The sequence below is a fragment of the Macaca nemestrina genome, chromosome 8 (assembly GCF_043159975.1).
Source record: "Macaca nemestrina isolate mMacNem1 chromosome 8, mMacNem.hap1, whole genome shotgun sequence".
Taxonomy (NCBI): Eukaryota; Metazoa; Chordata; class Mammalia; order Primates; family Cercopithecidae; genus Macaca; species Macaca nemestrina.
The window spans coordinates 48,559,917-48,575,070 of NC_092132.1; the positions used below are offsets into that span (position 1 = coordinate 48,559,917).

At 38.5% G+C, this 15,154-nt stretch overlaps 1 protein-coding gene across 3 annotated transcripts in view; it reads right to left on the reverse strand.

Annotated features, from left to right (window-relative positions):
* The window catches only part of LOC105476099 (carboxypeptidase Q), a 494,234-nt gene that overhangs the window by 300,947 nt on the left and 178,133 nt on the right, over positions 1 to 15,154 (reverse strand). For all 3 annotated transcript variants that reach the window (XM_011731752.3, XM_071067973.1, XM_011731754.3), the window contains exon 3: positions 7,221 to 7,428. In XM_011731752.3, coding sequence (XP_011730054.2) covers positions 7,221 to 7,428 — 208 coding nt within the window. The remainder of the gene's footprint in view (positions 1 to 7,220; positions 7,429 to 15,154) is intronic.

Genomic DNA, 15,154 nt, shown 5'->3' on the forward strand with positions numbered 1-15,154 from the left:
CAGCAGGCACATATGCCCCCCAAATTGCAATGATATTTCAAAACAATTTAAATCAAGCTTGATAGCTAATTATCCTAAGGTCATGCTTAAGAACCAAACACCAGGACATCAAAAATCTAAGACTGTCTAAAGGTGAAGAATGCAACATTAATTTTTTCCCATTAAAAAACAAAGGGGGTGGGGAAAGCAAGCTTTTTTATTCCCTGAGAATAACTGGTTTTCAAAAATCATCCAAAATAGACCTCTTAAGACATTTTACCTCTGCTCTGAGTGTTTTAAGCTGGCCCTCTGATTACAAAATGTTCATGTGAAATCTCATCAAGATGCTTTCTTAAGATGAAGAATGTTTTATAAATTGTAATGGCTTTAATCAGCGCCCTCTTAGAAGCTATTTAACTCTATGATGTAGCCCAACCATTGCTTCAATTATGTCATTTATCAACTCTGTATTAATTAAGTATCATTATAGAGATTGATTTATATACTTTTTCACGTCTCTCTCACCAGATGGTATAGCACTCTCCCTCTCTGACACTCCGTAAACATCACCTGGATTCACTCATCTCTCTCCCCAGCTGAATGTTTAATCAGCTCTTAGTCATCTTCAAACCAAATTACTCCTCTTCCTCCTCCTCTTCACTACACTCTGTCAATACAGTACACAAAGGCCAAGTGATATAAAACATCAGCCAGTAGTATTTCCAAAGCCAAGCTCTATCAACAACTCATTCCCACCTCAATGAGTTCATACCCAGTGTGGTGATGCAATTTTCACAGTAAAGTGAAGAGAAAGTCTTCTGCTTCCTTAGCTGATTAAAAGTTGCAGTCTGTGTTCAACTATCTGGGGCAATGGTGAAAATAGCTAGGAAAAAATATATGTGTGGCAATGGGAATACAACAAACAATTTGGCCTCCGTAGAGTTACCTTTTGAATTATATTTTACTTGGGCTAATATAAAAATAACTTTGCATTCTTGAGCTTGCATACTGAGAAAGCAGGAGGCAGAAGTCCTAAGGTATACCGCATTGCAAGAAGGCCAGCCTAGAATTTTAAACTGCCTTGGGTGATCTAAAAAGTGGACAACAGAGAAATGGAAATGCTGAACTGTTTTTCTTGCAAAATATAAAGACCAGATTAATGGGACTATCTTACAGTCGCCTCAGACTCAAAATGTCTAGAAACCAAACTGGCCAGTTTTCCTCCAAGCAAGCTCCCTCTCCTGACCCCTACATTTCCTATTCTCCTGTCCCCAAGCTGGGATCCTTAGAGCAAGGATCATCAGCTCAAATATCTATAGGACTCGAATAGGCAACATAAATGAATAAAGTATATAAAAAGAGGGGGAAACTTGGCAGATAAGAGGGGGGACATCCCATCAATAAGAAGGACTTGGTGGCTAATCTGCTCAGCTGACGTTTGCCCAATGGAACATGCAAGATATATCACTAAATGTGGTTTTTCTCTAAAACCACAAATCCTTATTGTTATTTGAAACTTACGATTTTTAAATTTTGGGCTGAACTAAACACAGATTCATCCCATAGATTTTTATCCTTGCCTATCAGCTTGGACTCCTAGTCCTTCCCCCTTTGAATCCAATCAATCCCCAAGTTCTAATGTTTTCATACTATGCCTCCTGCTGATTTCTTTCCATTCCAATTGCCATCATCTATGCCCTCATTACTTCATATCTGCATTATTAGAGGAGTATCCTGTCCTTCCCTCTCCAATGCATGCTATGCACAACGGCCAAATTGATCTTTCTAGAACAATAGTTCTTAAACTTTAATGAGTATCAGAATCACCTGGAGGGCTTGTTAAACCAGATTACTGGACCCCACCGCTAGCTTTTCTGATACAACAGGTATTAGGTGGGGCCTTATAATTTGCACATCAATAAGCTCCTAGGTAGGTTGATGATGCTATTCCAGGGACCATACTTCAAGAACCACTGCTGTAAAATTCACCCCATATCTTTAACACATTCCATGGTTCCCCATTTCCTCCACATTAAACTTAAAGCTGCCTCATCTGCTGCCCTGAATCTTCAAGCCTAGTCTCTTCCTCTCACCCCAAAATTGCATTTCTCTGATCCCCTAGGAGGCCTGGCTCCAGCTAAACTGATCTGCTTGTGTTCTACCCAAATATATCATGCACTCCTGCCTTGCTTTAATATTTACAGAGAGTCTTTCCATCTCCTTTCTCTTGTTCAATTCTGCCTTTTTATTGAACATACCCCAAATCCACATTGTCAGTGCAACCAACCCCAATCAGACTTCTGTTATCTCCTCTAGATTCCTATAGCATTAGCTCTCCAGGTTGCTTGGTACAATCTAACAGCATGGAAGTTAGAGCCAGAGACTCTGAGTTTGAATCCTGGTTCTTTCAATAGATGTGTAGCATGATAAGCCATTAATCATTCTGAACCTGTCTCTCCTTCAGTAAAAGAGATACCAATACAGTTATCTACTTCTATTGGGTTATATAAAGAATTAATTGAGACAAACTCTTTAACCCTTTAGAATAGTACAAAGTCAGTGCTTAATAAATAGTAATTTCCTTTCTTTATCCCTTTCCCCCAATCATTCCCTTAGCACTAAATATAAAATAAATAATACTAATCGCTTATATGTTCTTACCCCCTTCTCTTTTGGCTACATAAAAATATTTCTTGAGGACAAAAAATATATGGAATTCACCTTAGTAATCCTAGTATTTGGAAATTTCTGAGCAACTGGGAAGCTCTCAAGAAATATGTAGTAAACAATAAGATAAATTTGAGAAATAATGTAAGACAAATAATTCCATAGAGAAGCTTTCCTCTGTGGGACTTAAATATCTAATTAATTGCATTTATTCTTAAACTATATTTCCCATGACAAAAGCAAAGAAAGGTATTTTACTGTCAGAAAACCTAAAAAAGCTCTAATGGGGGGCATCTCAGCTGATAATGGTGATGGAAAGGAGTGTCATTAGAAAAGCATTAATAAAGGGAGGATCTCCTAAAAGTAAAGTTGAGCCCAAGAACACTAATAACAGCAACAATAATGAACCTGGAGACGATGCTGACAACAAGCAATGGACATTTTTTCAGGACATCTGTCATGTAACCATGTGACTGTTGCAGATCCAAAACGGCTGATGATATTAATGATTGCACCAAAAAGTGTCCAATCAAACTGGTCACATCAAACTACCCTCCAGGGGATTCTCAAATTTTGAATCCAAGCAGCAACAAATTATTTTTTATATATATATACACACACACATATATATATAAAAAATATATATAGTCTCATATATATATATTATATTCTCTAGTGTTGCTGACTTCTATAATATTTTTAGATGAAATCCAGTATCACCCACTCCCATAGAAGTGAAATGCTTTTCAGAGAGAAGGGAGCTATTTTCCTTAATCAACAACTCAAAACATCTTTGTTCATAAGTGTTGTGGCAGAAGAAAATATATAATCTGGCATATCAGGCATCTGAATATTTTCCTCCAAATACAGAGCAAAGTACCCTAAAAGTTCAAGTTGTTTTAAACTTACTACACATAGGTTACACAGTTTGGACAAAGAGCACCAGGAACTGGGTCAGCTGGTTTGTTGTAAGAGCCCTGCCATGATTTGCTCTACATCCTCAGACAAGTTCATTCCTTCAGTAGACATTTCCTAAGTTATTACCATGTATCAAACATTATATTAGATGATAGGAACCCAGAGGTTAAAAAATACAAGTAACCAATGTCTTTCTGGAATTTAAGAGTCTAATGTGGAGACAGGCAATTGGGCAGTATTTCACCAAATTCACTTTCCTTTCACCCTGGACATAAAGATAGGCCAAACTTCCTAGCCTCCATGTAATAGCATTCTGCCCAGTAAAATGTCAGCAGAAGTGAAGTGTGCCATATCCAGGCCTAGATATGGATAACCATGGAAAATCTCCCTCGAGGTTATCGACTTTCTCTCTCTATCCCTTTATGTGCCAGATGAATGCAGAAGACTCTGCAGAGAACTCGGATCTCAAAAATGACAGAGCCACAGATGGAAAGGAGCAGAAGGCCACATTCTGACCACCCCCTTGAAACTATTATGTGAACATGCAAGAGACTCCTATTGTGTGAAGTGACTGAGATTTGAAGCTATTTGTTACAACAGTTAGTCTACCAAAGCACGAACCACAACTATTAATACTTCCAAGACATTATGATGCAGAGCATGCAAAGGATGATGTATGTGGAAATACCAAATAAGAGGTAACTAGCCCGAGCTGCAAGTGGATATCAGGGAGGGCTCCCCAGAGGAAAAAACTCGTAAGTATGTGGCAGTGAGAAGGAAAATGGAGGGTTGCAGAGGAGAAAGCATATGCAAAGTCACAAAACTTTGAGGAAATGTGGTGCATGGGAAAAGTGTTAGCGATTCCTGACTGCTGGAATATGGAGTCGCTCTGGGAAATGGAGCTGCTCCATGTGTAACTGTTGAAATGATTGATAAAGAGCAGAACCTAAGAGACTCAGTAACTATTAGAAATGACGGACACGGGAAGAGGAGAAAGCAATAAAGGACCTTTGACTTAGAAGATGAAGAATGAGGTCAATTTTGAAAAAAAAAATTGAAACTGGAATAGCTATGGAACATCCCAAAGAAGAATCCACAGGCAGGTGAATATATAGGCCTAGAGTTCACAGCAGTGGTGTGGATGGGAGAGGGGGGTTTGGAAAAGGCCACAATGTCAATTGTGGTTGAAGTCACATCTTCACAAGCATGAACCACATTCATAGGAGCATGATGAGGATACTCAGGTCAAACAGTCACAGTGAGAAGTCAGAGATATAGGGAAGGAACAGAGAAGAGAGTGAAAAGGTATAAGCGTGAGAGTGACAGCAAACAAGAAAGAGAGAGAAAACATGAGAAAGAAGACATGGAAGCCAAAGAGAAGAAATACTGAAAACGGAGTTGATGGAGGCGAGTGCTTCAGAAAAGCGAAGTAAGATGATGACCTGAAAAATGTCCATTAAATTTGACAAGTCGGCAGCTATGTGTGACCTTAACAAGTCCTGTTTCAGTATTGGCAAAAGCCTGGCTATAATAGTCTGAAGAATGAATGAAAGATGAGGAATCAGAGGTAGGAATATAGAATACTCATAAAAAAAACTTAGTTCTGAAAATGATAAGCTAGAAGTAGACAAACCTAGTTTATCTCGCTTTATTTTAGTTTTTCTCGGGATGCAAGACTTAAATATGTTAATATGTCTAATTGTCTGAACTTTTATTTTCCCTATCAATAAAATAGGGCAATAATGACTACATGAGCCACTGAATTGTTGTCGGAGCAAATAAAGTAACATGTGAAAGAATCTAAAGTACTATGTAAAGTCCAAAGTTGTTATGTATTTATAAATGTTGAAAGAATAGAGTTATACAAGTTAAGAGTCCAGTGAAATATGGATTGGCTATAAAATCAGCAAAACATTATAATCAGTCTTAGAGGCTAGAAACAGATTCTGAAGTCCCTTGCTGGACAATTCTTCTGGTACGCCTAATTTGTAGCTTGGGTTTCCAGATGTCTTCATTATGCCAGGAAAAAAAAAAATGCCAATGAATCCTGGCAAATGACTGGGCATTAAGTCATTTGGGAATTTATTAGTCTTATGAGTAGCAGTTCTTAAATAAAGGTTTCTGGCCATCACCCAGTTTCACAAAGCAACAGACCAGCTCCATAATTTAAGTCTCATGACCAGTGAAATCACGGTGAATGGCCACAGCTTGCTGAGTATGTTATTCCAAGGGGTGATGGAGGTATTATGGGAAGTAAGCTAGCCATTTTAGGACTTCCCTCCTGGGAAGTTTAATCATCCAAAAGAATATGGTCCAATCATTATTTCACTAGTCTTGAAACCTCGAAGACCCCGCAAAGAACATTATTTTTAGCACTATGACATCAGTATAACTAGTCATATAACTTCTAACAAGTAGTTTTAACATGCCCCATCCTCCTCCCCTGGGAAGATATCTTACCCTTGTATAAGGAAAATGTCTCTTTCCTTTTCTCTGCACTTTTGTACAACTACCCTATGACAGGATTTCCTAGCTGCTGACATATGTTCCCCAGTTATTTTTATTTTCAGGGGTGTAGGGTGCTAATTAAGGTCAAGCAGCTGTGTCTCCAGTTCCAAACAGCAATTGTGCAGAATAAGTAAACTTCCCTTTCCAATAGATTTCAGAAATCCAATCTTGAGATCCAAATAAACCCCATCTGCTATTATTTTTGCATTTAAAAAAAATCTTAGACCAGGCTATAACACTTAAGTTATGCTTCTTTTCCCCACATTTCCCAAATATTTTATCCTTAACGTTTGACACTGCCACAATAGCTATTAAACTAGGTTGAACATCTACATCTCAGTTTTTAGACTTTTTATCCACTCGAATAATACTGAATTTCATCTTAGGACTAAGGGCCAATGAAGTTCTTTGGCATTACCTCAATCAAGACTACAAAGAAAAAGATAACTCCTATGTTACACTCAAACAATATTACCAAATATTTATAGGGACCTTTGTAGATAATCATTTACAGATAGTTAAGTATCTTTTTCAAGTTGACCTCATTTAATCTTAAAATTATTTTGTACATTTATTATTATTCTTTATCCCTGATTAATAGAAGACAATTATGAGGCCTAGAGAAGTTTAAGAAACATTCCTAAGACCACATAGTTGTTCAGGAGCAGAGCCAAGTCTGTATCCAAGGTACTCTAATTCCCTAACTCTTCACTATACCATAGATGGCCCCCATCATGTCACCCACTTTCTTTTTACTCTACTTCTCTAGCAACATGGAAAACAGCCTGGCTCCCTCTGAAGTCATTAGGAATCTCTGATGAAATGCAGACATGAACTCAGTTCTTCCTCCAACAAAAATACATAATATATTAGTTATATAAGGAATGTAATGGGATCACTGTGGATGTGGAAAGCTTTAAAGCTTTTTAAAGGAATGCACAAATGATGCTTGGAATCCAGAAAAGCCCAAGAAGACATTACAAACAAATGACCAAACGTGGAATGGGTGGTGGGGATCGGGGGGCGGGGGGAAACTCCATGAATAATAAGTATTTTCATTTGAATGGTTTGTTTTTATTTCATAAGGACTTTTCCTTCAAGGAAAACCCTTGTTTTTGAAAGGAGTTCAAATGATCATTATGACAAACCTGTAGATGGAGAGGGAGGCCACGGATCGAATGAGAGATGCCACAGCCCCGACCTTGGCAGCTTCCACCGCTCCCTGCGTTCGGTATTGCACCGTCCTCGAGTAGTTGATGTAAGGTTGGTTATAAACAACAATCTTCCCTCTTGCTTCTGAGGCCCTTCTCTGCAGTTCATCAAAAGAGGTCACCACCAGAACTTCTGCTGTAATGCCTAGAAATAAAAGTCATGCAAGATTAACTTACAGTTTCCCATCAGCCAGGCTCAATTGGCACATGAAAGGTCACACACATGCTCTTTCTGCTACATCTGGCAAACTGGCATGAGAAGATCAAAGTTTTAGAGCCATTTAGCATGGGAAAGAGATTGTGGGGTTAGCCAACTTCCCAAGAGAGTGAAAATGCATTTAAAATAATACAACATACAAATCGTATGGTTTTTCAACTCACTAGACCAACTGGTATTAAATCACAAACTGCTTGAAACGATAGCTTCTTTTTTAATTCTTTCCCACCCTGAGAAGTCACACATTTCACAGAATGATGCTAATCATTTATTTTTTAAAATGCATTTCAGAAAGCTCTCCTTAGGATTAATGAAACACATATTAATCTTTTTATAAAACTATTTTGATATGTTGCTAAACAACCTACAACAACATCACACAAATGATGCCAGTGTGTGAAGAATACTCTTAGAAGCCAATGTTCTTCATAAATCAAACTTTTAACAAATGGTTAATGTAACCTCTCTCAAGAACCACAAAAAGTAAGCTTTCCCTCCTCCTTTGTATAAAAACATGTTTGAAGAGTGGAAACTTCCTATGCCTCCCAATTTACGGTACTTGTTCATCACCAAACACATCATTATTTTTCAAATAAAAATTTTGAAGATGTTGTGTAATGGCGCTATAATCCTGTTGTCTTGGTTAGAAGAGATGTCCCTTCGTTTCTTATACCATAACACTTGCCCACATCTTCCTGATTACGGAACAGGGTTTCACATCTTCCAAGAAATCATTCAAAATGTGCCAGACCATTGAAGATCCAAATTGATGGAGTAGTTAGAGTAACAAGGAAAAAATACTTGGCAACAAAGGCCAGAGGCAGTGGCTAAATATATCTAAAAGAAAGTAGTGGTAGGCGCCTAATGTTTTGTGACTTTAGCCATGCAATCATGAAGTATGTCAGTAAAAAACAAAGTATCAACATATATTTCCATATTTCCTTAATATTAAAAGCTAGAGAACTAAGTTTTTCTGAAAGCTTAACAAATGTTAACTGTTACTTGGAAAATCCTTTTAAAATGCACTACAGGTATGCAAGAATTTTTGCTTTCAATATAGGCCTCATCATAATGGGCCCTTTGGGCTGGCTACTCCCCTGGTACCATGATCCAGACTGAATTTCTATTTTCACTTTAAAGTGATTGGCTACAGATCTATAGGTATGTCTTCACCAACACTGAGAACTAAATTTATAGTCTAAAAGAAGCAATGTATAATTATGGAAACCACTAGCTTTTTCATATAATATGCATGCATAAAAATACAAATAAGAGTTTGGCTAGACAGATTTTGAGATTCATACATTTCTGAAACCTGCAGTTACCTTGAAATTTGACTGGTGTTATTGTTGGCATAGTATGGGAACTTGGCTGATGGTTTTCAGCTGTTCCTAATGAATAACAGGTTCGATGGTCCACTCAAGGGATGTGGCAACAATGGGGTAATTTTGGCATCTGGATTGGAGCCAATAGAAATGAAGCCAAATTTCTATAAATTTTCATAGGCCACTGTGAAATTAAAGTCATATGAGGGTGGTACTTCATTACGGTCTATGCTTCCATTCAAGTTTTTTTTTTTTTTTTTTTAAACAAACAAGAGCGTGGAGTCCTAAAGTGCTAACCTAGACACCACAGTTGCCAATGCAAATCACTAGCAGCAGCTATAGGTCAAAACCTATCACTGTGAACTTGGAAGAAGAGTTTAAATTAATCTGTTTTGCTGAAAACTCACAGTCATCTCTGATTCCTCTGTCTCCTTTATCCCCCACATCTAATCAATCCCCCAATACTGATAATTTTGCTCCTTAGAAATCAATACCAATTGAAATCATGAACTCTGTTCAACCCCCTTACGCTCTCACAGCAGGCCCTCATTACCTCTCTTTTGAACTGTAACAGGTCTCTACTCTCTGGCCCTCCCATACCACTGGTGTCCCAGCCTTCAGCCTGGCTCCCTTTTACCTTCACAGAGCTGCCAGAGTGAACAAGTCAAACTACTGAAGAGTCAGATCTGCCCCTGGCACCATCACCGATCCCTCTTCCCCATTTCCACCTCTGCTGAAAACCCATCATTTCCACATCCAAAGTCTGCCTACCTGTAACACTGGCTCCCATCTATTTTACTTTTATTTTTTGTGAGTCCTTTCTATTTTATTTTATTTATTTTATGCTATTTTATTTTATTTATTGAAACAGAGCCTTGCTCTGTCATCCAGGCTGGCATGCAGTGGTGCAATCTTGGCTCATTGCAACCTCCGCCTCCCAGGTTCAAACGGTTCTCTGGTCTCAGACTCCTGAGTAGCTGGGATTACAGGTGCCCTCCACCATACCCAGCTATTTTTTGTATTTTTAGTAGAAATGGGGTTTCACTATGTTGGCCAGGCTGGTCTTGAACTCCTGATTTCAGGTGATCTGCCCACCTCGACCTCCCAAAGTGCTAGGATTACAGGTGTGAGCCACCATGCCTGGCCTACTCCCTTCTATTTTAGACTTTATCAATAATAAACTTGAAAGTTCCCACTCTCACGCCATGCCATTTCACTCTTCAGTGTCTGTGTTCATGCTGTAGTACACCATATTTTGTTGACCTCCTTTTCCCATCTTCATCATGTGACCAGTGCCTATGTATCCCTCAAGATTCCATTCAAGAATCACTTCTTTAGGGAGCATTCCCTGGCCTCTTGTCTCCTGTAACATCAGGGAAGCCTGGATCAGGTACTGCCCTCCTCTGGATTTTCAGGGTACCTGGGACATATCTGGGAACTGAATTAATGAAACTCTCTCTACCCCTTAAACTGTAATTTCCTCAATTTGGGTCCATGTTCATTTTTGTTTGTGTGTCAAGGGACTAACCCAGTGCCTGGAGTACATGTAGCCAGTTGGTCGTTAAGCACCCCTTGAGTTGTGCTGCTCTAAATAAGAGACTGATGACTGGATCTAAAGCATTTCCATGAATGTTCAATTTTACCTTTAAAGTTTGATAGCCCTTCTCCCATAGGAACCCAGCAGTCTGATTCCCTTACACCTACAGTACAGCTGCAGAACAATAACCAAGCAAAAGAGGCCTTGGGGCACTCAGAATAGAAATAAAAATTCCAAGTACAAAAATTTGAACACAAGAAAGTGCTTCTGATCTCTTAAAGCATGGTTACCCTTACTTTACACAAAATCCTACATCTGGCATTTAAACCTATCAGCTATGAGAAATAACAAATCAAAAAGAGGAAGTAAGGTCTGAAAACTGACAACAGTACCACAAAAAACAATGTTGGAGTCAGAAACATATAAAATAACTAACACTGAAAGAGCTTTCTGCAGTGATAGAAATGTTTGATATCTGTGCTAACACAGTAGCCATTAGCCACATGTGGCTATTGACCACTTGAAATGTGACTAGAGTGACTAAGAATCTGAATTTTTAATGTCATTTAATTTCAATTAATTTGTATGTACATTTAAATAGCCACATGTGGGTAGAACTCACAATGACTGCAGGCTCAGGCCGTTGCATAGGACAAATAGATGACAGCATCTCTTTTGGCCCTGAGGGACTTGCTTCATGAAAGTCCCATAACAAATTGAGTCATGGTGATGACTTCCTCCAGCAGTCACAGACAAGGTGGGCCACTGTATTCATAGCCATTGTTTGGGAAGGCAGGTGTGTACAAAATACTTAAAGAAGATTTTTGCTCAAATGGAGTAAAATAAAACTAGACCACCTAGAAAATTTTACTCTTCTATATCAGTTTGTGTTTTGACACCTTACACCAAAGGGAATATTCATGCTTGCCTACAAATCAGCAAGCTCTTACTCTTACCTCTCATCACCCTTTTCCCCATCCTCCCGTTCCAAAAGATAGTTCAGGAAAACCTCTAAGAACACAAAACCAGTGTCATAGTCACAATAAGGCCCACTCTAACTTCCCTATTAATAATTGCAACTCACTCCCAACATCCTATCCCTCTTAGCTTGTTTAATTTTTTTACAGCATTTATCAGTTTCCAGTTGTACCCCTACAATAATGTAAGTTCCAAGTGCCTGAAATAGTGCCTAGCACACAATATGTGAAACACACACACACAAACACATACCCACAACCCACTGAATGAACGAAGAGAAACCGAAAAAATAAAGTATAATACCCCATCCCTGTTCACTCTCCAGAAATGTATACTTCCAAGGAAGTATTTCTATAGGTCAGAATAATTGATGATAATAATAATAATAGCTATATTTGAATGTCCATTGTTTACACTAATATTCACAGCAACTCTGCAAAGTAGTTATCATGAGGAGACTGAGGTGCAAAGAAGAAATTTCACGTAACTGCTAGATGCTGAAGCTGAGATTTGTAACTATTGGATATCTGAATCCAGGGGTCATGTTCTTCCCATTAACTGCATTGTTATCTTGTTTCACAAATGTAACATATATCAAAAGAAAATCTCGGCATTTTCATTTTAAGAGGAATTAGGAAGGAAAACAAATAGGTATATAAAAGTCTGCCTAAGTTGTCAGCAATTCTTTTCCTTAATCTACAAGAATCTTGCTCATCGATCAGGGTGCTGTTATCACACTAGGTCCCAATCTCTTAATAAGGGAGTTGGGAGGGGTGTTTCCCTCTAGAATAGGAGTCATCAGACTCTGTTAGAGTAATGAAAAGGATTGTAATAGCTAATTTCTGAAGAGAATGTGGGACTGAAGCTAAAAATACTCATTATAAAGTAACTCTTTTGGCTACAGTCTATTATATCACAAAAATATTATAAAAATCCTCAGGTTCCTTTCTATCTTCCACACCCAATTTTCAAAACCAATCAAGTTTTTTAAGCCACTTAACCTGTGTGTAATTACTACTGTGGTCTCCTAGCACAGACAACAGACGTTGACTGCTGTGGTATTGGCGCGGATCATCTATTCTATAGAGAATTTGATAAACAGACTCCAATCTCAGTCTCTTCTGATTTGATTCTTCCCCCAAACAGTTAAGAATAAGAAGATAATGAAATAATCTTACAACATTTTCTACCATTAAAATAAAAAGACTTACAGACAGAAAAAGGTGTCTATGGGTTCAATTTAATGCGGTATGTTTTAGAAAATTGATTCTGATTTCAGAAGTCTTAATCCCTGAACAGGAAATAGTCTAGCCCTACCCAAAAGGAAACCTAGCTTTCTACTCTTATCACATAATCTTCTATTGTATGCACTATGCAAGATAAATAGGTCCATGGAATGGCTGATTTTTCCAGAACTCAGAGTCATGGAGAAGAGAAAACAGTTGTTCTGGGAAACTCAGTGTGTTGGCCTGAAGTGGTAAGGAAACTGCAAATTCATAGAAGGCAGATAAAGGAACATCACAACAGTTCATTCTGAGTGTCAATTTGTTTATGGAGAATATTGTTATTGTGCAATGTCCTTTTTGTGGAAGAATATGCCTTACAGATCCAAATTAATTCAACAAATGTATGGACTTCCTACTAGACCAAAACTTCATGCTGGGCAATGCGGACAATAGGAAGATGAGGAAATTCCAGTACTATCCTTAAGGATTGTATAATTTGGAGGAGAAAAAAAATAGGTAAACAATAACTTTAAAAAGAACACAGTCACAGCACTAAATGAAAGTACAAAGTATAATTCCATGAAATAACATAAATCAGCATTAATTCTGACTAAGGGAAGAAACTAGGAAGTTTCCTATAAAGAAGAAACTTTAAGGCAGCTTTAGAAGATTTCAGTAGCCTGAAAATGAGGGAAGGACATTCTCAGGTAGAGAACAAAGAAGAGAAGACAAAAATAGATGAAACATCTGTTCGTTTACAATGACTAGGAGGCTTCCTGCCAGGACCCAAAACAGACAGCGGGACACTCTATGATCTTCCAACTTTTAACCAAGGTATGTATGGGCCTCCATCTTCATTCTGTGAATTCCAGGAAGAAAAGGAAAACAGTGTCTTAGAATAAATTTTCAGGGAAAAAAATTAAAACTCAGCTACTAGTTGAGAGAAAGAGGAACAAGGGGCAAAGTGCAACTCCAAGTGATAACTGAAGGCACATGACCCATCCTCTCCGGACTGTGTCTCCTGAGATCTGGCTCAAATTAAACCTTCTCTGTTGGCCTTGTGAGAGAGCCCAGACCCCACTGCATCAAAATCCACGGGCACAATAAATTATCATGATCTCTAGAGAGCCAGCTGCCTGCCCTGTTGGGTGGTGTGCTGAGAGCCACTTGCTGTACTGAAACCTGAGGACAAGCCACAAGCAAAGTGTCCTGTCTACTTTGACTTCTAAAATACTGAGTTTATACAGAGACTTTTGTTGTTTAGTGGAGAGGTGCCTATCACAGGCCCATTATGTTCAATTCAACATGAAACGTAGGACACTCCAGTTGTATAAGAACCCAACTAGCAATAAGCAGCCATAAGCATAGACCGCTTCTGGTCCTTAGAAATTGGATTGCCTTAAAATCCAAACTGTTCCCATTGTTTTTGCAGCAGCATGAACAGGCACTCAGACTTGAGTACCTTGATTTCTTTTAGTAATTATCACAGAGAACATTTATACTCCAAAACATGAGGTATACTCTTTTCCAGAAACAACTTGTTTTGAATATGGTTGCTTTGACGCATGGTTGACATGGTGGTTGCTTTCTCTCTAATCACTGGGTGTTTCCTTGTGAAGGTGACTAATGTGAGTGAGTGAGGGAGGACTTTCATGAAAACCACTGTCATCTAACCTGGTAAAGTCAGCGGCAGGAAGAAACAATGCACCTCAGTCAGCTTCAAGTGGTATTTTCAGGGGAAAATCCAGGCGTGGCAATGGGTGGGATACAGAGGTGAGTTGCCAGCTACAGTAGACTAAAATGGGCTAGTTATCATGGTCTGGGGTTCACAGCTGGCTTCCCTGGGAAGCTGGGATGGGAAAAATGGGTGCCAACTTGTATTAAGACTCGTATTAAGGACTTTGGGTGAGGATAGGGAAGTCAGACAAAGTCACATTCACAGTTGAAAATGTCACTAGGCTCAGCTTGAGGAAAGGCTTGGAGGAGGTCAGAAAAGGTACAGAGGACTGTTGAAAGGACTACTGCCACATTCTGGGCAAGAGGTGACAGTGGCTTAGACTGGGACAGGGCAGTGGAGATAAAGCATAGTAGGCCACTTTGAGTAACCACATAACACACCGTTTACTGCAGTGGGGTTTTATACTCCAGTAAGCATAGTGCCCAAACTGTGTAATGATTGTTTTATGAGGGAAAGTTTTATATAAACTGAAATTTAGTCATCAGATCATTCAAAACTAAGAAGACATTTCCAAAAATTTTAAGCTGAATATTTTCAGTGAAACAAGTCAACATCTTATTCTGTAATTATTTAAAAAAAAAAAAACCAGGGTATTTATTACATTATGCATTATTCAATATATGCTTAAAGCAGGTGATTTATTTGTCAATAACAAGAAGTGGCTATCATTACATACCCTGGCTTGAATGCTGGCTATAAAGCTCACCAGCCTTTTGATCCTGAATAAGCTACTTCATATTTTTGTCCTGTAAAATGGGAATCACAATAATATTGGCATCACCAGGCTTCTTGTAACCATCATATGAGATAATGGTGGTAAAATTGCTCTATGTTCCATAAAGCACTATAA